This window comes from Macroventuria anomochaeta (assembly GCF_010093625.1).
Source record: "Macroventuria anomochaeta strain CBS 525.71 unplaced genomic scaffold BU25scaffold_33, whole genome shotgun sequence".
NCBI lineage: Eukaryota > Fungi > Ascomycota > Dothideomycetes > Pleosporales > Didymellaceae > Macroventuria > Macroventuria anomochaeta.
The window spans coordinates 144865-165659 of NW_022985394.1; the positions used below are offsets into that span (position 1 = coordinate 144865).

The following is a 20795-nucleotide window of genomic DNA, read 5'->3' on the forward strand; positions in this document are numbered from 1 at the left end:
TACATAACTACAGTAATCTCCGGCCGCGGGGTCCGTACCGTTTGATATGGAGTATTAGTCGGAGGCGAATCAGCCACGTCTCGCTTCGATATAGGTCCGAGATGTGGGGTAACTGCTTGTTTGCACTGGAAGCGCGAACGTCGAATTTCAGAATTCTTTCTTTGTACAGACATCTCACGATATCTAGGGCGTCTAGCGCGTGTGTTCAGCAGTTTTGGGAGCTGATTTGTTTGTCTATCAAACACTACCTAGTGACCACTCAATCACGTTCACATCAAGACACAAGTGTCTGAGTATGAACTATAGGCATATGTACACGTGAGTTCGTGATTCTGATAAGAATTACTTGTACCTCAAGATGAGTGCGGCTCTAATTCCGCACCAGCGCTAGCGATGCCGCTGCGGACCAGTTCATGTCTTCTCACTCCTTGAATCTGCTGCATTATACATGATGATCCATATCATGATAACGAAGTCAAAAGAAGGTCGGGCAAGGCAGAGTTACGACCGGTAGATACCGTTTACAGTCATCGATGTGAGGATGGAAGAAGTGGCGCTTCACTCCTTTGGGAAGGTCCATGCGCGAACGCGTCTTTCCACTGTTGCAATTGAAGACCTTGGATTGCAACACCTGCATCTCTGAAGCATGGAATAATTGATCTGCTTGCCGTCGGTCAGACGAACCATATTTTGTACCTATCGTATATCACCCAATTGCAACTCACCGTGAGAAGGGCCTTTCCACAACGAGGAGGTACAACCGATAATTCTCCGCATCAAAAGTGAAGTCTGGGCCTGTAGCCCTGGAGCCGCTCTGTCAAGTCCGCCATCCTACCGTTATCGACCCCACATCGATCTCATAGCGTCTCGTAGACGCGGAATCGGAAACACGTGTCGCGCGACCCTGGAGACATTCCGTGCTATATAACATAGTGGCCTTCCCTCTGTTCGTGTCCTTATTGTACAACTACCTCGCCCACGTCTCTCTCTTCTGCTTGAAGCAGACCATCATACATTACGATCACTACAGAGCTTAAGGGATCACTATCCTATTTCTCCATCAAACATACCCCCATCCATTAGCCGCAATGGCACCCCATCCGTTCAAGAATCTCAGTGCTGAGGAGACTGGTGTCGCCCGTGACACAATCCTCTCGCTGCACAAAGATGTCCTGGTCAACTTTCGCGAGATCTTCTTACAAGAGCCGGAGAAGGAAGTAATGAAGGCTTACCTCGACGCCGAGCACGCAGCACAACCTGGCCAATCGCCCACATCAAAGAGGCCACCAAGGTTGGCTAAGGTCATGTACGATGTTATTGGGAACGACCGTATCCCAGAGTACAACGAGTCCATCATCGATGTGGAGCAAAAGAAGCGCGTGAGGCACGAAATTGTCGGAAAAGAGAAGGGACAGGCTAGCTTGACACTGTGGGAGTTCAATGACTTGGTAGAAGCCTGCAAGAAGAGCGAGGAGTTCCAAAAGGCGGTTGCAGAGTTCCAGCTTCCCGAAGGGTTTGAGCTTGTGGTCGAGCCATGGTCAGTATTATCATCACTTTTCTGCATAACACACACTGATTGAAAGTAGGCCATATGGCGGACTCGACTTTGGCGCAGAGAATCGCAGATACTTCCAAGGTCTTTGTTTCGCCCAGGACACCCGGAATGGCAACCCTGACTCCAACTTCTACGCATATCCGCTTCCTCTCATCCCGGTCATGGACGCTCACAAGAAGGAGATTGTGCGCCTCGACCGCTTAGCAACTGGTGGAAAGGGAGACAGTCTCACGGGCAAGACACATGCCCCTCGCATTCTCGACCACTGCCAGTCCGCAGAGTACGTTCCTGAGCTTGTAGAAGGCGGTGTCCGCAAAGATGTCAAGCCCATCAACATCACACAGCCCGAGGGTCCTTCCTTCAAAGTCACAGACGAATCGCTCGTCGAGTGGCAAAAGTGGAGCTTCCGCGTCTCTTTCAACCCTCGTGAGGGTGCCGTACTTCACGACGTTCGTTACGATGGCAGGAGCATCATGTACCGTATGAGCATCAGTGAGATGACTGTCCCATACGCCGATGCCCGTCCACCTTTCCACCGCAAGCAGGCTTTCGACTTCGGTGACGGAGGCGCTGGTAACTGCGCCAACAACCTGTCCCTTGGCTGTGATTGTCTCGGTGTGATCAAGTACTTCGATGCCGTTATCGTCGGAAACGATGGTGAGCCTAAGGCCCACCCCAATGTTATCTGTCTACACGAGCAGGACAACGGTATCGGCTGGAAACACACCAACTGGAGGACCGGACGCGCTGTCGTTACCCGCATGCGCGAGCTTGTTGTCCAGTTCATCATCACACTCGCCAACTACGAGTACGTCTTCGCCTATAAGCTCGACACCGCAGGCGGCATCACCCTCGAAGTCCGAGCCACCGGCATCGTCTCGACCGTCAACATCGACCCGGGCAAGACCTCCCTATACGGCAACGTCGTCTCCGGCGGTGTCCTCGCCCAGAACCACCAGCACATCTTCGCCGCGCGCTTCGACCCCGCCATCGACGGGCACAAGAACACCGTCACGTACGAGGAATCACTCCCAGCACCATGGGACAAGGAAACAAACCCTAACGGTAACTTCTACGAGATCCGTAAGACGGTCGTTAATCGCTCGGCCGGTCTCGATGCGAACCCGACAGACCACCGTGTGTTCAAGATCATCAACCAGGAGAAGAAGAACCCTCACAGCGGCAACCCCGTGGGCTACAAGTTCACTCCCCTCCCCACTCAGAAACTGCTCGCAGCACCGGGCTCCATTCAGGCCCAGCGCGCGCTCTTCACAAACCACCATGTCTGGGTGACAAAGTACCAGGACGACGAGCTGTACGCCGCCGGTCGCTTCACACTGCAGAGTCAGCTCGAGCAGGGCGGTGTGCACGACATGGCCGCGCGCAAGGACGAGGTTGCCAACGAGGACTTGGTTATTTGGAACGTGTTTGGTCTTACACACAACCCGCGTGTTGAGGACTGGCCGGTTATGCCGTGTGAGATCTACCAGCTGCACTACAAGCCTAGCGACTTCTTTGATAGGAACCCGGCGATTGACTTCCCGAGCCAGAAGAATCAGGCGAGTGTGCTGGTTACGAAGGATGGGGACTGCTGTGCGCAAAAGTTGTAAGCTTGGATGAGGTAGAATGTAGATAGAGATTGAGATACCAGGTCGCTTTTGACCTTCATGTTGCATAACGATAGCATTTGAAATTCAATGGAGTTCATGAACCAAACCGCCTGATCCTTTACATCCATAGGTCCAATCTGAATAAGAACAAAAGTGCGAAGTAGCTAGATCTTGCTAGGCAACGACTCACCCACAGCTCGCTTCAATTCTGCGGCAGCAGCTTTAATTCTGTAGGCTTCTCCCCAGGTAGCGGGAACCTGCCCGGCTTCTATAGCATCAAGCACCTCCTCCTAGGCGTCTCCAGCAGCTTTCACGGCGTGGCCCTTGATCAGACCTAGTTTCTTGGCCTCGCCTTCAACGATACCAGGTAGCAGATCCATCAAACTCTTCTGTTGTGGCTTCCAATCCAATACCTTGCTGGCACGCTGGGCCTTGCATCGAGAGTTTGTACCCCACAGGTAGCTGCCCATTGGGATCAGGTTGTCCGCATCGTCAGCGGTGATCGTGTCGACCTCGGCTGTGTTAATCAATTTCTTCTCGTGAGCGATCTTTGCGATGGCATTCCCGACGTCACCCCAAGCAAAGGTACCAGTTTCGGAGAAGTAGTAGCCTTCGTCATTCCATGTTGCCTTGCCACCGTTAGGCTCCATGGCCGAAGTGACGAGCGCAAGGAAAATATTGCTGAGATCCTGGACGTGTGACTCAGTCCAGATGTTGGCTCCCTCGTTGATGATGAAGCCCTTGCCGCGCTTCAGTGTAGCCGCAGAGTACTTGTAAACTTGAACACTGTTTTGGTTGTCTGGGCCACGTCCAGGTCCGTAGATGCATGGCGGGCAGACGATGGCTGTGTTGATTTCACCTGCGCCCTTGCTGGCTTCCAGTACGATCTTGTCGACATTGCGGTGGAGTGCTGCGTCAGGAAGGGATGTGACTTCCTTGATGCCGTCCCAGTCATCGTAGGTGTGCTCGCGGTGGTATCCATAGGTCTTCTCCTCAAAATCGGCCCATGATAGCACACCGGTACCTGAGGTGTGGATGAGGTAGCTTGGGCCGGGTATGGTACTCTTGGAAAGACCTGCAACCAGAGCTGTAGCAGCGCCTACATGATCGCAGTCGGCGCAGTGAAGTACGATGTTGGCCTTGGAGGCCTCAGTGGTAAGTAGCTCAGTGCTGTCCAGGTCGCCGTAAACCAGCCGAACTTTGGCATACTGAGCTGCAACCTTTGCACCTTTGTCGCTGTTTCGGACAAGTGCTGTGATCTCAAGATCAGGGAAGGTGTTAGCTACTGCGTAAAGAGCGTCGCCTCCGATATAGCCAGTGGCACCTGTACTGTACTGTCATCAATGATAGCTTATAATGTAGTATAGATGCTAGAGCTTACATGAAGAGCTTCGTCATTGTGTGTGGTAGTGATAGAACGTTTGATGCCTGGGCACAAATCGTTCGTAAACCCAAGTGTGAGATAGCGTGGCTTCTTTCGTTGAGTAGCGAAATATCGAAAGGTTCTTGTAGTTGTTATGTAAAAGGTCAGGAGAGGAAATGTGTTTATCCCCACAACGTGAGAATTTCTACGCAGCAGGTGGCTACGTCACCACGAGGTAGTAGCGATTCACCACGGTACCGCGGCCTGAGGGTCAATTACAAGTTGCGGAACTCTTGAACAAGCAATCTGACGAGAAATTTCAACCGTTAAATAGATCGTAATCGTCAATAGGCAGAAAAGGCCTTCGGCGTAACCCGAGACAACTCCATTGAGGCTGCGATGAAGCTACAGGCTACAGCTGAGAGAATAGGTTCCCCGCAGCGGGGAGGGTGTCGCGGAGAGCCTGTCCGCGCGCTTGTAGACAACGACAGACGCGAGTCCGACATGAAAATGCACTGAACGCAATCCAGGGTCTTTACACTTTGTTGCTTCGCGTCCATTGTTGGCGTTGAAAGGTGCTGGTGCAGTTGGTAGCTCGGCTTAGTCAACTTCCGCGGTGTTGGCCCGCACCGATCTGGCTGTACCCCGACATAGCTCCAACAACGACGTCAACAAGGATCTGCGAACTTCATATACAAAACACAAGCCTGCGTAACTGACAACGACGTGTGCGTGGACGGACGATATCGAACCTCAATATGGATATTGTACAGGCCATCTCCGGCTACATCACCAAGATGGTGTCAGTCGGAGATAGCGCTGCGACTGGCACATCTGCAGCCAAGATGAAGATCCTCTTACTCGATAATGAGACTGTGGGTTTGTCTCCTCCTTCAGGGCCGTGTGCGATCAAGCGTTTACAGGATCTAGGTGTCGATAGTGTCCTCTGCAACGACGCAGTCCGCCCTCCTCACCCATGAAGTCTACCTTACCGAGTACCTTCACCCACCCACGCACACGATAGGACATATCTGACAACGGAACAGCCGAATAGAGAACCAAAAACGAGAGAAGATGCGGCATCTTCGGTGCTTATGCTTCGTGCGACCGTCGCCAGAGTCGATACAGAGCTTGATTGAGGAGTTGCGGGACCCAAAATACGGGGAATACAACATATGTGGGTTATATCGAGACTACAGGGGATCTGTGGGAGATCTGATATTGCATAGACTTCAGCAACATCATCAAGAAGTCGTCGCTCGAACGGCTGGCCGAAGCAGATGATCACGAGGTCGTGCGCGCCATTCAGGAGTATTTTGCCGACTTCTTTGTCATCAATCCAGACCTCATGTCGCTGAATCTCAGTTTCCCAGATCACCGGATATGGAGTACAAGTCCAGATTCGTGGAACCAAAACTCCTTGCAAAGGTCGACCGAAGCTGTCCTGGCGTTACTTCTTTCGCTGAAGAAGAAGCCGTTGATTCGATACCAGAAGAATAGTCTGCTTGTAAAGAAGCTGGCGACGGAGGTTCGATACAATATGACGCAGGAAGAGCAACTTTTCGACTTCAGGAAGACTGATACACCGCCCATCTTACTCATCGTCGATCGAAGAGACGACCCGGTCACACCACTACTCACACAATGGACTTATCAAGCCATGGTTCACGAGCTGCTTGGCATCAACAACGGCAGAGTAGACCTACGCGACGTACCAGAAATACGGCCAGAGATGAAAGAAATCGTTCTCTCCCAGGATCAAGATCCGTTCTTCAAGAAGAACATGTACCTGAACTTCGGTGATCTGGGACAGAATGCAAAGGAATACGTCGAACAGTTTGCTTCGAAACAACAGGGCACACAGAAGCTGGACTCAATCGCAGACATGAAGCGCTTTATCGAAGACTTTCCAGAGTTCCGCAAGCTGTCCGGCAATGTCACGAAACACGTAACTCTCGTTGGCGAACTTAGCAGACGAGTCGGCGAAGAAAGTCTGTTGGACATTAGTGAGCTTGAGCAGAGTCTCGCATGTCAGGACAACCACTCGAACGACGTAAAGTCACTGCAGAAGATCATCCAGGATCCCAAAGTCCCAGCGAACAATAAGCTGCGACTCGTTGCTATCTATGCGCTGCGCTACCACAAGAACTCTTCCAACTCAACTGCTATGCTATTAGACTTGCTGGTTGTAGCCGGAGGCCTATCAAGAAACCGCATCAACCTCATCACAAAACTTCTCACCTACCACGACTCTTTACAATCCGCAGCAGCAGCAGGAGGCATGCCAGATCTCTTCCAACCAGGATCCTTCTTTGGCGGTGCTAGGGATCGATTCAAGGGACTAAAGGGTGTCGAGAACGTATACACTCAGCATTCTCCTCGGTTGGAAACCACACTGCAGGACATGATTAAGGGGCGCCTAAGTCAGCAGTTGTATCCGTTCGTGGAAGGCGGTGGGACGACCAAGGACAAACCGCAGGACATTATTGTGTTTATGGTAGGCGGAACAACCTATGAAGAAGCCAAGATGGTAGCGCAAGTGAACGCGAGTTCTCCCGGCGTCCGTGTAGTTCTCGGCGGAACCACTGTGCACAGCAGCACCTCGTTCTTGGAAGAGGTCGAGGATGCAGTAGAGTCTTGGCCTGAGCCTCCGGCCACTTCAGCCGCAGCTCGGCTGCGACGGGAAGTAGGCAGGTAACGGCTCTGTGACTCACGTCTTCGCCGATAATCTACCGGTCGCGATTCGATGGTTGGTGTGGTATATTTCGTTTGTTGGGCTCAATTGATTAAGAGCCATGTCATGGATGCATTAGGAGTTCGTGGCTGTTCGCCAATACGGGTAGCCAACCCGCATTCTGTCGTTAATCTCACAACCTCGTCAGGCTCTTGTGGCCGACATTCCCAGCGATTGGTGCCATAAATGCCTCACAGATGTCGTTCAACCATGCATTGTGATGGCTGCCTTCAAGTGTTTGACCACATTCGTTGTGTTCTGTGTTTGCTGCGAACGCACTCTTTGAACGAGGTGGGATATGTGAGGCATTTGCTAATCGCGACTACATAATTCGCCGCAAGTGGAGCATCTTGTCGCGTCATTATATCCGGTCATGCCTGGTAGAGCTAGCCTGATATCCAGGTGATCAATTGTATACATATGCATCGTGGTACCTGCGTCGCTCCGACTGGCGGCGAAGGAAATTCGTAGCTTTGTTCGAACGCGATCCCATTTGCGGCTCACCCCACAGTTCTTAGCGTGATCGTCAGCCACCCTTTAGACTCGAACGTGCCACTCTTAGCCCTCGCAAACCCTCAACAACTCTCCAGGACATGGCTTAAGAGATGGAGCATATGAGCAATGCCAGAACAAGGATCAGTATTGCAGTCTCGAGTGGTTCGCAGAAGAAATCCACGCCCAATTAATTCCTGCGTCGAATGCCGAACTCGGAAGTCGCGATGCTCGAAAACGCACCCCTGCCAGAATTGCACGGCTTTTGGTCGCGAATGTGTCTTCATCACCGTCCCGGAGAGCGCGGCGCGCAAGAAAGAGAGGGAACAGAGGGAACGCGCATCATCAAAATCGGGATCCAATGTTACTGTACCGGACTGGATTAGAAACATCCCAGTGCGTACGCAAAGCTCCACCAGCGTGCCTGAACATGATCCATACGAGAATCCAAACTCGGTCAACACGACTACGCCAGGAACCCCGCCCAGAGACTACGAATGGCAGGAGTACCAGCAGGATGTCGAAGTCGATGGAGATGCATGGGAGCGACTCCCGGCAGAGCCTGAAGAAACCCAGGACGATGTTTACGAGGATGAGAACGATGACGAAGATCAGATCGCGACAGACCTTACCATCAGGATTGGAAGGATGATCATCTGCGAAAATGTGACTGGCTTCTTTCGCCCTCAATATGCCGAAGAGGTATTGTCCGCTCTATCCACCTGCGCCCGCAGGACCCATCAGGTGTGGTCGCTGAAATGTCACGTGTAGCTGGGCAAGCTCCTCTCGGAGCGCAATGCCTCAATCTCATCAGTTGCTGGCCAGAGGCAATCGCAGTCATCTGCGCTTCTGTCGGCAGAGCAGATGCCGTCACTTGCGCCGGCATTAAATTTGCTGCTCGGTGGCTCGATATCTGCACACAGCAATAACGATATCAGTGCCCCGCAGTTGCCAACGAAGATGGAGGCTGAGGCACTCTTTCAGCGTTACTTGGATGCTGTCGACCCCATGGCCCATGTTCTGCACATCCCCTCGTTCAAACGGCTCTTCGAGCGGTTCTGGATGCATGTTGAAATTGGCAGCCCGAACCAGAACTCGTGCACCGCTCTGATCTTGGCAGTGTGCATGGCTGCAGCTGCATCGGTATCCCCGCTGCAAGCAAAGTCGCAGTTTGGCATCACCAAGGAAGACCTGTTCCTAAGGCTGCAAAAAGCCACCGAACGAGCTCTGCTACGCGCCAACTGGGCAAAGACATCAAATATCAGAACGCTTCAAGCGTTGACGATATACTTGGTAGGACTCTAGTCTCTTAGATTGTGATTCGACACTAAATCGGCCAGATCCCCCTTTGCAGAGCGCAAATATCTAGAGCTACCTCTGTCGTAGTAGGCGCACTCGTACGACTGGCACAGTGCATAGGCATTCACCGTCTTAGCCACAGCTCTGCGACCAGCCTGACGCCTTTGCAGCGCCACGTTAGATCCTTGCTCTGGTATCAGATATGCTTCCTTGACTTCAAAACAGCTGAAGCGCAAGGTCCTCACCCATCCATTCGATCAGACGACGTCGACATCGCACTACCGCTGAACGTGAACGACGATGTTTTCGAATTCGGCACCTCACAATGGCAGCAAAACCCAACTTCGGTGCACGGCTGGACAGACGTCACTCTCTCACTCATACGCTATGAATGCAATGAGATCCACCGCCTGATCTTCCGCGGCAGAATCGAAATGGACCGCAAACACATCACCCTGCATGACCTGCGCGCCCGCGTCGAAGCCCGAAAACGCCAAATCCAAAGCAAATACCTGCAGTTCCTCGACGCCACAGTCCCCATCCAGCGGTACGCTGGCCTCGTCGCAACCGTGCTCATGTCGCGCTGCGATTCCATGCTGCTGTATCGCCACCTCCCGCAAACCTCTCTACAACCACGCTCAGAGTCCGAAAACCGCCTGCGCGATGTACTGCTCACCGCGGCCCTGACAACCCTCGAAATCGGCGCAACGCTCGACACGCTCCCCTCGCTGAGCTCTTGGGCCTGGTACTCGACGACATACCAGCAGTACCACGCGGTCCTTTTGCTCCTCACAGAATTATATCGCACGCCTGACTTGCCAAGGAAGGACCGCATGATGACAATGATCGACCACATCTTCGGGCACTGCTACGGGATCGGCGTGCGCGAGCGATGTTCTGATCTTCTCTGGACCGTCAAAGAGAACCTCGAGGCATTCTACGTGATGAAAGGCTTCAACAAGAAGCGGCAGAACCTCGCGCCGCAGCAGCACCCCACGCTGCAGCCATTACCCACGTTTTCATCCACGAGCCCGAATTACGTCGGGCAAACACCCAGGTTGCCACAGGGTCCGCAAGGCCAGCTGCAGCGCACGAGCACGCTGGACGGGTTGAATGTGGATTTTGATAGTATCCTGGGAAGTCTGAATGGCGGGGGAAACCCGGATGACTTCGACATCTTCAGCAATATGGGGAGTAACAACGGCGGGCACGATGCGAATGCGATCTTTGTGCCTGTAGACAGTGGGCTGCAAGGAGGTGGGGATTTTGGGACTACGAGTCCGAATGGAGGGTTGCAGCAATGGGTGAGTACTACTAATGTTTCTGTTAGATGGGATGTGTGTACTGACGCAGAGCAGGAAAACTGGAATTTTCCCAACCCGCAACCCAAGTATGAAAACTAGAAACCCGATCAAGCAGCGACTTTTTATAGATTTCCTATTGTTGACTGATACGCATGCGATCGGCTCGTATATCGTGGGTCCAGGATACGGGTGTACGAGTAGCACGGTCGTTACGGAAGGGGCGTGGGTGGGTCGGTTATGTATCATCGTCACAGGGTCGAGGTCCTCCATATCTTGTGAAAGTTGGTATAATGTTGTGTTTTGGAAGTTTACTACATGTGCCCTCTTTGCGCAATGATCGCTCCCAGAACGCCGTGTGATATGAAAGACAAGTGGTCTTACGAACAAATGAAATGCAACGCCTGTTGCGCCTAGACTGCAGCGCAGTCTTATCCAGAGCCAATTTTCCGCCATTCGCTGCCGAATCGGTTTTACCAAGTGACGACTCTGCCGGACACGGACATGGGCCCTATACAAACAAAATGTTAGCAACAGCAAAGAAAAGAGATAAATATGCTGTGCTAGTATTGTGTCACTGTGGATTCACTCAACGCACTTCGCTTCATCGGAGGAGGAGGTGGTGGTGGCTTCTTCGCCCTCGAAGGAGGTGGAGGAGGTGCCCGTTTTCCGCCGGGTGCAGCACCGCTATCGTTTTGAGACCAGCTCGCTGCTCGCGACATGACATTGCCACTACCCTGAGAAGATCGATCAGGGCTGGGTGGTGATCTGTCGCGCCTGTAGTTGCTGCCAGAACCGGTGTATTCGTCATCCTCGTAATCGTCAGCGAACGCGTTCTGCTGGCGGACCGGGCGCAGATTGTTTCGGCTTGAAATAACGGAAGAATCGGTCGGGACGCGTGTCAATCGTCGAGCAGGGGAGTCGTCACGACCGTTGGCATAACTGTCATGTGTCGAAGTACGGCTGAGGGCGGGACGTAGAGCATAACCTCCGGGAGAGCCGGCCATATCAGGGGCTGGAGAGCGGCTGCGGGAAGCCAACTTCGGAATGGTCATACGCGGAGGCGACGGCTCAGGCTCTTCTTCGACTGGGTTGAAGCGTTCTGCATATCCGTGGGCTGTGTTCGAGCGCGAGCGCGTAGTGCGACTGGGTGCTGTCTCTCTGTGGAATGTGTTAGCACATGATCCGGTCTCTCTGTAGCTCAATGCTTGCTTACCTGACTGGCCACTCGCGCTTGACGTTGATCAAGATCTCGCGGCAGCGGTCGTAGTAGCTTAGCTCTGCTTCCAGAAAAGCCGATAGGTCCTGCACCAGGTCGACCTCCGCCTCCTTGATGTCCTGCATCCTGCGGAAGACGTCTTCGCTGGTCTCCTCGTATTTGGCCTTCTGTGCTCGAAGCTCCTCTTCCATGCGGAAGTCTTCCTTCTTCGACTTCTGCATCTTGGCGAGGGAGGTGTCGTAGGCTAGTCGGCGTGTCTCGAGCTTCTTGCGTGCATTCTGTAGTCAATTAGCAACCAGATGCTCCTGAGTCATTTAGACTGCCATACCTGGTACTCTTTCATCTGAATGAGTCCGCGATCAAGGCCCTCCAACCAGGATGACGTAGCGCCCTGTGCATATGTCTCCTGCACGCGAGCAAGACGCTCGTTCGCGCGACCGAGAGCTGCTTGCAATTAGTGACAACAAATTGGCAGGTCAGAAGACGGGTCTGCGTACAAGACAAACAGTTGCCAAACTCAGAGTCTGACTCAAAGTCTTCGCCATGGGTGACCATGGAAGAGCCCAAGTGGCCGCCAGGGAGCTGCTTCTCCTTGTCGGCGCCCTCTGCGCGCTTCGAGATAGACTTGACGTAGACGCCCATGGCCTTCTGCATTTTGTCCATGCCTGTGCACTGTCAGCATCAAAAAGTCGCACAATTGCTGCAGGGCAGCGGCTGGCTGCATACCCTCATGACGCAGCTCCATCTCCATTTCGAGCGCCCTGAACTCCTCTGAGGTGCCGGTGCGGGCCTCGCCGCCCATCTTCTCGCCGGCCCATTGCTTGAAGCGGCCGAATTTCTTGTTCACATTCATTGTTGCGGTTGCGGTGTTATAGAGGCCCGACCAGGCGGGGGTGTCGTGATAGCGAGCGTTGGGCCGTGTGCAGGGAAGTTGTATCGATCAATATCGGTGATGATGCAAGTCAAAAACAGGCAGGAGGAGCGCAGTATTGCCCGAAACAGACGAGACAGGAAAAAAGGCAACGGAAGGGAACGAGTGTTCAGCACATGCAGCAGGAGGAAAGGGGATAGGTGTTCAATGGCCCTGTGAGGGAATGCGGACCCATATATTCAACGCGTGTCGACTTAGCAGCCGCGCCTTGACAACCAATTCTAGATCACTGCTTTTGGTGGCTCCAACGGTTGATCAGCGACAGCCCAAAACGCCGCCAGTGGCCCGCCACTGACTGTCGCTGCGGAGCGCGGCCAGCGGCTCCAGAGGCCCTTCCACTCCAATAGTTGGGTTTCATCTTTACATTCCCGTACCCCTCTGCTCGTGCGTCCGCGCTCTATCTTTGGCAGTGACAGCTTCCTCAACAGCAAACCAAATGCCCGTCGCAACAACTCACAGAATCCATTCGACGTCATTGACTCGCTATTCGTCGCAGATCCTCACTTTTATTCGCCTTCTTGGTTTCAGGATGCATCACTCAGCACTGGAACTGCTCCCGTTTGTGCTGGAAACGCAAACTAGAATAGCCTGCGCTCCTGAATATTGAGCAGGTTGATCGAAGCTACCGAAAACCCAGACGGTGCAGAACGGAGCGTTCGATGCTTTTCTAGTGTTGCTTCTGGACTCTGCGCTTGCGCTTGTGTAGAGGCGACTTGCGCTCCTTCCTTTATCGAGGCACTCTCCGGCTTGTGGCTGCAGAGGGCTGCACGCCTCCTTCTATTATTTGGGACGGTAGATGAACGCTCGGCGCGGTGAATTGCTGGCCTTGAAGAGACCTCTTTTCCAGCAGACCGCAGCTACACGTGGCTATCAGATCTTTCGGTTCACAAAGCCACCCGCAGATCTCTCCAAATGGATCTTCAAGCAGTGTTGGAAAGTTCGACAAGCTGCGACACTAGAGCTCCTGTAACATCGGAGTCTGGGTGTAATGTTGGGCACGTGACACTTGCTCGCTCGCTGAAGACCTCCGCGCTTCCACCACGAACCACGACTATCGACATGCAACACCAAGGAACAACAACAACAACAAAATAATAACGTTTCCGTTGACTCCAGTCTGGTACCAAGGGTGCACAAGAAATGGTAGAGCCGGACCACTGCATTTCATCATCACCCCTCTTATTTTGCACGATTCTTGTCTTGTTACTTCTCAGTCTTTCTTTCTACTGCATCTTCTGTCTTTCGCGTAAAATCTGGGCAGCCATGCGTGGGAGCGCCAGAGTTGGTAAAAAAGGTAGGTGTGATCATGCCCTGCGGCCCAAACACAAACGGACGGAGTTGGGGATCGTCCCAAAGCGGGGACAAGTACAGGTAACCTGTCAGTTAACGTAGGAGACGCAAATCTTCCGCCAACAACCCACAAACGTCACATACCGTTTCGACCTCCATCAAGCGGACTGGCCAGTTTTATAGGAGCGTTTTGTTGTATGGTTGGGAGGAAAGAGCTGGACGTGGTAACAATTTGGGCCAGAGGGCCGACTGAACACCACGAGGAAGCCTATGGATGTAGGGAAATGACTGAAACCGTGTCGCACTGCGCTGGAAGACAAATCCCCGCTACAACGTGGGCTTACGGACTTCTGACAGTGCATAACCATCCGTCGTCTTGCGCTGGTCCCTGAAGATATGATCAAAAGTCGCGCACATGATTGAAAAACAGCATCGGAGGTGTACATGGCATCACTAATGTGAGACAGGTTCATGCCATACATTGTTGGGCGTTAACAGGGAGATCACTTTACCATTGGTACGGGTTGCACTGCCATTTGCACCAGCGCCAACAAACCTTTGTTCTGCATCGAACTTTCACGAAGCACCTCAAATCTTCTGTCCTCACCACGCAAACAATACACTACGGGCTATGCTAAAGCATGGAAGAGAGCGTCGCTGGTCGCCTGTTTCCGTTGGACGATATAGGCCGGGTCGCTACTATTTCGGTCATATTAGCATATTAGAGCAAGCACAAACAACCAAATAGTCTTGTAGATACGAGTAGAGTAAAGCTTGTCGTCAGAAGAGCATGCTTCCTCTGCCTGAACTCACATTCTGCATGCTGTGCCTGTGAACATGCTCCTGCAGAGACGTCCACAAGCTAAATCTAACTTTGTCTGATACCCCAGATTATCAGTGATCCAATTAATTAGCCTTTGTGCTAGCGAACAGGAGGTTACCTCATACACCAGTCGCGCCTAGCCCTGGCCATTGACGACGTTCCTCCCTCGTCCAGCTCCAACCACCATCACGAACCACCACCGCAACAACAAACATGACTGATTCCGATTCCGACTCTGCACTCTCCTCTGCGCCGCCTACCGAGGATGAAATGCCCGTCGAGACTGCGCCTGCAAAGGCCCCGAAGGCTGCGCCCCAAAAGAAGAAAAAGAACGGCACCATCTTGACCTTCTTCAACAAGAGATCACCCTCGCCGCCGGCGAGGCAGCGTCCAGCGTCACCACCCCATGAATATGTTCCAGAAGATAATCCGGACATCGCTGTACGTGTTAGACGCGTCAATCGCGTCTCGTCGCGCCGTAGTCGTGTCCTATACATTCACGGCTGCTGCGTCAGTACGCCGCTAACTTTTTTGGCCTGTAGTTCATAGTAATGTTCCGGTCGCGATTCAACGAAGCCTTCCCCCGTAATGCGCCTCATGTCGGGCCTCAGGACATCGAGCTGGGCGTCGCAGAGGGTGCACCGTCACCGGACGTTGAAGGCCTGCTATGCGCTCTGCTTGGCTTAGTCCTGAATCGCAAGAAGCCTGTCGAGTTAGTGAACCCTTTGGCCCCCTCTCACATACTTGTGTGATGGTCGCGTCGCTGTCACGAAGCATATGGAACGGTTTAAGCTGACAGACCTGCGCACTACAGGAAAGGTCACTATGGCCGGGCTCTCGAAGAAGCAATTCAGACACAGAAATCGCAGTGGCCAGCCAAGTGGAACTACATAAACCCCCTCAGCGGCAGTCGCTCGTTCAACACCATGACACCGACAGAGCGCGTAAGTCCTCGAGCGCGACTGTGCTGACACCAGCTGACCGGCCAACCAGATCATCCTCCTCCACACCCTCTGCCTCTGGAGTCTGAATCAGAGCGAAGAAGTCAAGGCTATGATCGCCCAAGCCTACAAATCACGAACGACGAAAGACAAGCTCGACACAAACATCCCGTTGTCTGTGCAGCCATGGGGTCGCGACGGCGAGAAGCGCCGGTACTGGCTGGTTGAGGGTCAGAACGACACCCATTTCCGTGTGTATCGCGAAGGAAAATCACAAACGGCCAAGGCGACATGGTGGAGCGTTGCTGGATCCATCGATGAGCTGAGAGTACTGGCAAAGGTCTTAGAAGAGGAGGACGGTCATAGGGAGGCCAAGATGCTCAGCGAGCGGATGATCAACGCCGTCCCACGCTTCGAAGCCTCAGAAGTGGTAAGTGCTATGAGCACTGATACAGTCCATCGTGCTGACGATCACGCAGAAGCGAAAGCGCCGCGAATACCGTGTCAACCGCACTGCCGCCTTCACACGGCCCGAGCCTGGCTTCTCGCTTTACGAAGGTCGCACCCGTGGCAAGCGCCAGCGATACACTTACGACGAAGGAGACGACTTCGACTCGGATGATGCTCCTGTCCGTCGATCAAGTCGACAGTCTGCGCGAGACTCCTCACCCATGCACTCCGGTCCTACCGTCACTGCCAGCGGTCGACAGGTCAGGTCTCGTGCGGCGGGCACATATGGCGAAACGCTCCACAGTGGACAAACGACCGACCGCGCATCCCCAGCTACTGGAGAGTACGTACGGTCTGACGTCTCTGAGGAGCCGCGACAGAGCCGTTCGACACGCGCCGGCAATCGCTCACACTTGAACCGCGAAATGGACTCAGAGGAAGACGACGACGCTACATCCTGGGATGGTGGAGAGGAAGAGGAGGAGCCCGATCAGATGGACCTCGACGACGGAGATGAGGATGATCTGGCCGATCAGTCTTCGGACGAGGAGCAAGAACCACAAACCCTCCTCGTCACCTTACACTATCGCAAACAACCGTCCAACATCTCCGACGAAACAAACTCTGAACCAGCATCGACCAACGGTGCAAAGCACAATGCTGATATACCGATGTCAGATGTTGGCGCACCGCTCCAGCCAGCAGCCCCCGCTATCGCTGTTGCTCTGCCACCTACACAACCAGCACCTCAACCGCCTTGTGTCATTCCTACCGCCATACCAAACAGCCTTTCCGTTCAGCAACCTACAGTCATTGCTGCACCCAAGGTCGAACAGCAGCAGCCGCCAGCAGAGGCGAACGCGCTTCCCAAGCTTGACGGTTTCTTCTCCGCGCCAACACCACCATACATCGCACCTGAGGAAGCACCCAAGCAGGAGCAACCGCCATTCCACCCAGTCCAGCCCGAGGCACCCCAGCAACTGCCATACTCGACGACTCTGCCTGTTACCACTCATGCACCGAATTGGCAGTAGAACTGTCAGTCTGCGTTTGCAGAGTCACAGCAGCAGCTCATCACCCCTCCAGATTCTGCGCGTAGCGACTACAAGTCGCCATGATCGTTCTGTTGCTCCAGATATGGTTCTTGGGACCTCGCCCCGGGATGTATCCACCCGCATGCTGGGTTGCGGGATTGTCTTGTTCTTTAGCGTGTATACTAGTAGAGAAGCGTCTGCCCTGATGGCGGGTTCAGAGGCGTTGGAGCAGTTCTTGAGGTGCTCCCCCATCGTGGAAGAGTTATAATACGATAGACACGACCTGATGGTGTGTAGTACCAAATCATCAGAAATCATGCAATGCTGTTCGTGTCTTGTACATTGTTGATGATACACTGATACACCGATCCCACAGTCTTCGCTAATCGTACAAAGTACCTCTAGAAGACATGATCTACTCAAGCATAGCGCCAGGCATGCCCTTCTGCCCACTGTAATGCTCACTCTTGAATCGATTTGGGGCCTGTGGTCTACTCGCACCTCCGGGTCGACTCGTCTCCCCCCTCCACCTCATCCCCTCATCCCCCCTGCGCGTCGCTTTCCGTTCCCCGGCCAGGATCTCCGCCCCCCTCAACTTGGCGCCCTCAGCCTCAATCCGCTCCTCCAGCGTCGCCGCCGCCGAACCTGCAGGCGGCACAAAACTCGACCCTCTCGCCTCTGGGACTTCCAGTCCCAGCCCCAGCCCCGCAGCAGGCACAGCCTCATCCTCCGGCGCCAGACTCCCGACATCTATCCCCTCATCCTCAGCGTCTTCCGTCGCGCCGCCCCGCGTGTTGTGTTTCCGCGGCCACAGCGAGGGCAGCGAGATCTGCTGGAACCGCGGCTCCACGGCGCGCTCGTCGAACCACGCGTGCACGCGCGACTCGATGAGCTGCGCGATCTTGGGCACGTCTTGCAGCCGTGAGCGCGAGCCGACGAGGGACCGTACGGAGAGGTCGAGGCGGTAGTCGTCGAGGAACGTGAAGGCGAGGGTTGTCGGGCGGTGCGGGGTCGGATTTGCAGTTGATGGGTTCGACGAGGATGTTGAGGGGCGCGGCGGCTCGGAGGGGGGGTGTGTGGAGGCCGTGTGCGAGTGCGATGTTGGCGAGGGCGTGGCGGCGGTTGTGGAGAGCGGAGAGGAGGAGGGGATGAAGGACATGGTGAGGGTGCCTGAGAAGCGGACGACGCTTACTGCGAGGGCGACGGGAAGGACGGCGGAGAAGGGCTTGGGCCAGTTGAGGTTGAGTGTGGTTTCGACACCGATTGTGATCACATCGCTCAGGTCGACGTCCATGCGTGCTTGCAGGCGGCCTTCGTTGTCGCCGCTCGTGCCGGGCCCGTACCAGAACCCGTCCTCGGCGGGCATGATTCTGCAGTTGCTGAAGATTGGGAATTCATCGCCCAGGGCGATCTCGGTGACGCGGATCTCGCCGATCCAGTCGGGCTTGCTGCCCGAGTTCAGGACGTCGGTCAGAGATGTGAGGACTGCGCCGTCTTGTCTTGCATCGGCTCGTAGCTGGGCGATTGTTTGTGCTATGAGGACATTGAACCAGTCGAGACTCTCGGGCTGATGGCCGTTCACATTGTAGTATGTCTTGGCAAGGATGGTGGCTATGCTCGGCCCTCCCCTGCTCTCTTCGCCCTTCTTGATAATGCTGCGCGAGTGCTTGTGGCGCAATGCTGGGGTGGTCGTCGAGTTCGAGCGCGTGCGTTGCTTGAGCGAGTGCAGTGATTGCTGGTGGGCAAGAGTGCGTGCGCGCCGTAGCGAGCTAAGGTGCAACGCGCGGTCGTCTGCAGATGGAGGCTCGCCAAAGATGAAGAACTTGATGAAGAAGAAAATGATCAGCGCAATCGAGAACTGACCCAGCAAGAAGCCTTGCGTGAACGACAGTCTGTTAGATTTTAGCGGGGTCTGCAAATGATGCTGAGCTGCTGTACGATGAAGACCCCTGTATCACCGGTTGCGGTGGGGATATTGGCGTGGGTACTGCTTTCGCCATGGTATATTTGCGTGCTGTTACCGCAGACACATTTTGTCGTGTTCAATGATTGTGGAAGTGCTTCAGACGTCACTGGTGAAGCACGGCTTCACATGCAGCGCAGGGATCCCGCTTTAGTGATAAGCTTCGTTTGCTCCATCTCTCCGCCTGCTTGTACACGATACCTCACATATCCCTACCAATGGCGAACTTCTCCAAGGTGGTCATCTACAAGGCCCATCGAGTCGATCCTGCACGTGCCGCCAAAGCAGCGAGAGTCATCCGTTCTATCAGAGGCAGATACAGGGCGCAGGCCTTCTTGTTCCTGGCCTACCACTTCTTCCTCTCCTCACCACTCCACCTGGACGTCTTCGTTCTCTTCTTCATCCTGGTCAGCAACTTCATGAACCGCAAGGAGGCCTTCCCGATTCAGATGTTCATAGACGGCGTGCGCTTCCTGCTCGACGAAAGGCGGTTCATCATGCGTTGAAGGAGACGCTACTTCCGTCTGATCTGGCCCATGCCGATTGGCTCCCCACATGGACGTTCTCCACATCCCCATATCGACGCGCACCGCAGAGCCTCGCTAGCCCTCCTCCATGGACTTTGATACGGCTAGCCAGAGCCTGTCACCGGGCGCTGCCATCCGGAATCCTGGGCTGCGACTGCCCGCAACATGCGAGCCTCCGTCTGAGAGTAATCCGCCCAAGCGCGCAGTGTGGATTGTATGCTGGTCCTCGTCGCAACATGCGCAGTAGCTGATCAAGTAACATAGGTCTTCGGAGCAACCGGCCACATCGGACGGTCGCTTGTTCGGGCCATTCTGGCTCATGGAGACCAATGTACCGCTGTTGGCTGGACGCATGAAAATACGCCTGAGCAGATGCAGGAGTGGCAAGATAGGCGGTGCCTGGGACTGCTGTGCGATGTTCGAGTAAGAGAAACAGTGGATCACGTGCTGAAGAGAAGTCTGGAGCATTGGGGTAGGATGGATGTCATCGTGAACAGCACAGGCTACGGTGTCATTGGCGCATGCGAAGACCAAGACGATTACGACCTGCGCAACCAGTTCAGCACCAACTTCCTCGGTACACTCCACATCATCCAGCTATCTCTTCCCTACCTCCGCCAGCAAAACGCCGGTCGCTACCTCATCTTCTCTTCCACGGCTGGGTCACTCGGTGTCCCGGGACTTGGACCTTACTGCGCGACCAAGTATGCCGTCGAAGGCCTCATCGAGTCTATGCTGTATGAGATCGACGCTTTCAACATCAAGGCGACACTTGTTGAGCCGGGTCATGTAAGGCTTGACGAACCAGACGACAACATCGTCCCTGGTGCAGGACCTCCAAAGCCTAAACGATACGGCCACTTTTCTGTAAAACCGAACCCAAGCGAGCCGTATGCGAACTTGGCGAGTCCTGCCCAGCACGCGAGACGGATGGTGCAATGGCTGAACGATAGACAGCCCGTCAGTGCCGTCAAAAGTGCGGAGTTGGTGTGGCAGCTGGGGCATTGTAGTTACCCGCCTCTGAGGTTGATCTTGGGAAGCTATGCTGTAGACAGTATCCGTGACCGACTGAGGAGTATCACAGAAGAGGTAAGTCTGAGACAGCTACGATTATATCTGCGCATAGTTGCTAACATCGTCCAGATCGAAGATTGGAAACACCTGTCGTTTCCCGTCACCGCTACTGATGACGATGCTACGTCGGAGAAAGGCAGAGCTGGGGACGACGAGCAAGACGAAGAGAACGAACAATGAACCTCCGTA

General features: G+C 54.1%; 9 protein-coding genes across 9 annotated transcripts; 6 read left to right on the plus strand and 3 right to left on the minus strand.

The window, feature by feature from the left end:
• The first annotated feature begins 677 nt into the window (after positions 1-677).
• BU25DRAFT_442230 (copper amine oxidase-like protein) lies at positions 678-3264 on the plus strand. The gene is made up of 2 exons (XM_033709285.1): positions 678-1537; positions 1587-3264. Exons 1-2 carry the CDS (start codon positions 1089-1091, stop codon positions 3163-3165), a joined length of 2028 nt encoding a protein of 675 aa, XP_033558185.1. The 5' UTR covers positions 678-1088; the 3' UTR covers positions 3166-3264.
• Positions 3177-4711, minus strand: BU25DRAFT_413880 (NAD(P)-binding protein). The gene is made up of 2 exons (XM_033707151.1): positions 4547-4711; positions 3177-4494 (listed from the first exon to the last, which is right to left on the minus strand). Exons 1-2 carry the CDS (start codon positions 4561-4563, stop codon positions 3456-3458), a joined length of 1056 nt encoding a protein of 351 aa, XP_033558186.1. The 5' UTR covers positions 4564-4711; the 3' UTR covers positions 3177-3455.
• A 575-nt stretch (positions 4712-5286) lies between these two features.
• BU25DRAFT_433793 (vacuolar protein sorting-associated protein 45) lies at positions 5287-7226 on the plus strand (the record flags this gene model as incomplete). Its single annotated transcript, XM_033708810.1, has 4 exons — positions 5287-5403; positions 5459-5523; positions 5575-5705; positions 5758-7226. The coding sequence occupies 4 exons, from the start codon at positions 5287-5289 to the stop codon at positions 7224-7226; spliced, it is 1782 nt and encodes a 593-aa protein (XP_033558187.1).
• A 489-nt stretch (positions 7227-7715) lies between these two features.
• On the plus strand, positions 7716-10687 carry BU25DRAFT_165365 (uncharacterized protein). Its single transcript, XM_033700769.1, has 4 exons — positions 7716-8456; positions 8526-9047; positions 9095-10357; positions 10412-10687. The coding sequence occupies exons 1-4, from the start codon at positions 7884-7886 to the stop codon at positions 10454-10456; spliced, it is 2403 nt and encodes an 800-aa protein (XP_033558188.1). The 5' UTR covers positions 7716-7883; the 3' UTR covers positions 10457-10687.
• On the minus strand, positions 10635-12691 carry BU25DRAFT_442234 (BAR-domain-containing protein). The gene is made up of 5 exons (XM_033709286.1): positions 12300-12691; positions 12071-12238; positions 11902-12017; positions 11571-11851; positions 10635-11515 (listed from the first exon to the last, which is right to left on the minus strand). The coding sequence occupies exons 1-5, from the start codon at positions 12424-12426 to the stop codon at positions 10918-10920; spliced, it is 1290 nt and encodes a 429-aa protein (XP_033558189.1). The 5' UTR covers positions 12427-12691; the 3' UTR covers positions 10635-10917.
• Positions 12692-14817: 2126 nt separating this feature from the next.
• BU25DRAFT_493900 (uncharacterized protein) lies at positions 14818-17283 on the plus strand. Its single transcript, XM_033711741.1, has 5 exons — positions 14818-15058; positions 15160-15329; positions 15432-15561; positions 15611-15988; positions 16038-17283. The coding sequence occupies exons 1-5, from the start codon at positions 14831-14833 to the stop codon at positions 17040-17042; spliced, it is 1911 nt and encodes a 636-aa protein (XP_033558190.1). The 5' UTR covers positions 14818-14830; the 3' UTR covers positions 17043-17283.
• Positions 17284-17365: 82 nt separating this feature from the next.
• BU25DRAFT_399684 (uncharacterized protein) lies at positions 17366-19080 on the minus strand. Its single transcript, XM_033704945.1, has 2 exons — positions 18981-19080; positions 17366-18934 (listed from the first exon to the last, which is right to left on the minus strand). Exons 1-2 carry the CDS (start codon positions 19040-19042, stop codon positions 17458-17460), a joined length of 1539 nt encoding a protein of 512 aa, XP_033558191.1. The 5' UTR covers positions 19043-19080; the 3' UTR covers positions 17366-17457.
• Positions 19081-19277: 197 nt separating this feature from the next.
• Positions 19278-19505, plus strand: BU25DRAFT_298511 (uncharacterized protein; the record flags this gene model as incomplete). The annotated part of the gene is made up of 1 exon (XM_033701950.1): positions 19278-19505. A coding segment is annotated over one exon (228 nt), but the record flags the coding sequence as incomplete, so codon positions are not given.
• Positions 19506-19620: 115 nt separating this feature from the next.
• BU25DRAFT_348893 (short chain dehydrogenase/reductase family protein-like protein) lies at positions 19621-20786 on the plus strand (the record flags this gene model as incomplete). The annotated part of the gene is made up of 3 exons (XM_033703224.1): positions 19621-19746; positions 19797-20621; positions 20676-20786. The coding sequence occupies 3 exons, from the start codon at positions 19621-19623 to the stop codon at positions 20784-20786; spliced, it is 1062 nt and encodes a 353-aa protein (XP_033558193.1).
• Positions 20787-20795: the final 9 nt, after the last annotated feature.

Excerpts from the sequence above, each read along its gene's own strand:
- BU25DRAFT_442230 (XM_033709285.1), top strand. The coding sequence starts at position 1,089 with ATGGCACCCCATCCGTTCAAGAATCTCAGTGCTGAGGAGACTGGTGTC. Across the intron at positions 1,538-1,586 it reads GAGCTTGTGGTCGAGCCATG|GCCATATGGCGGACTCGACT; the intron begins GTCAGTATTATC and ends GATTGAAAGTAG.
- BU25DRAFT_165365 (XM_033700769.1), top strand. The coding sequence starts at position 7,884 with ATGCCAGAACAAGGATCAGTATTGCAGTCTCGAGTGGTTCGCAGAAGA. Across the intron at positions 8,457-8,525 it reads GCCCTCAATATGCCGAAGAG|CTGGGCAAGCTCCTCTCGGA; the intron begins GTATTGTCCGCT and ends TGTCACGTGTAG. Across the intron at positions 10,358-10,411 it reads ATGGAGGGTTGCAGCAATGG|GAAAACTGGAATTTTCCCAA; the intron begins GTGAGTACTACT and ends GACGCAGAGCAG.
- BU25DRAFT_442234 (XM_033709286.1), bottom strand. The coding sequence starts at position 12,426 with ATGAATGTGAACAAGAAATTCGGCCGCTTCAAGCAATGGGCCGGCGAG. Across the intron at positions 11,852-11,901 it reads TTCAGATGAAAGAGTACCAG|AATGCACGCAAGAAGCTCGA; the intron begins GTATGGCAGTCT and ends AATTGACTACAG. Across the intron at positions 11,516-11,570 it reads AAGCGCGAGTGGCCAGTCAG|AGAGACAGCACCCAGTCGCA; the intron begins GTAAGCAAGCAT and ends CACATTCCACAG.
- BU25DRAFT_493900 (XM_033711741.1), top strand. The coding sequence starts at position 14,831 with ATGACTGATTCCGATTCCGACTCTGCACTCTCCTCTGCGCCGCCTACC. Across the intron at positions 15,330-15,431 it reads AATCGCAAGAAGCCTGTCGA|GAAAGGTCACTATGGCCGGG; the intron begins GTTAGTGAACCC and ends TGCGCACTACAG. Across the intron at positions 15,562-15,610 it reads CCATGACACCGACAGAGCGC|ATCATCCTCCTCCACACCCT; the intron begins GTAAGTCCTCGA and ends CCGGCCAACCAG.
- BU25DRAFT_399684 (XM_033704945.1), bottom strand. The coding sequence starts at position 19,042 with ATGGCGAAAGCAGTACCCACGCCAATATCCCCACCGCAACCGGTGATA. Across the intron at positions 18,935-18,980 it reads GTGATACAGGGGTCTTCATC|ACTGTCGTTCACGCAAGGCT; the intron begins GTACAGCAGCTC and ends AAAATCTAACAG.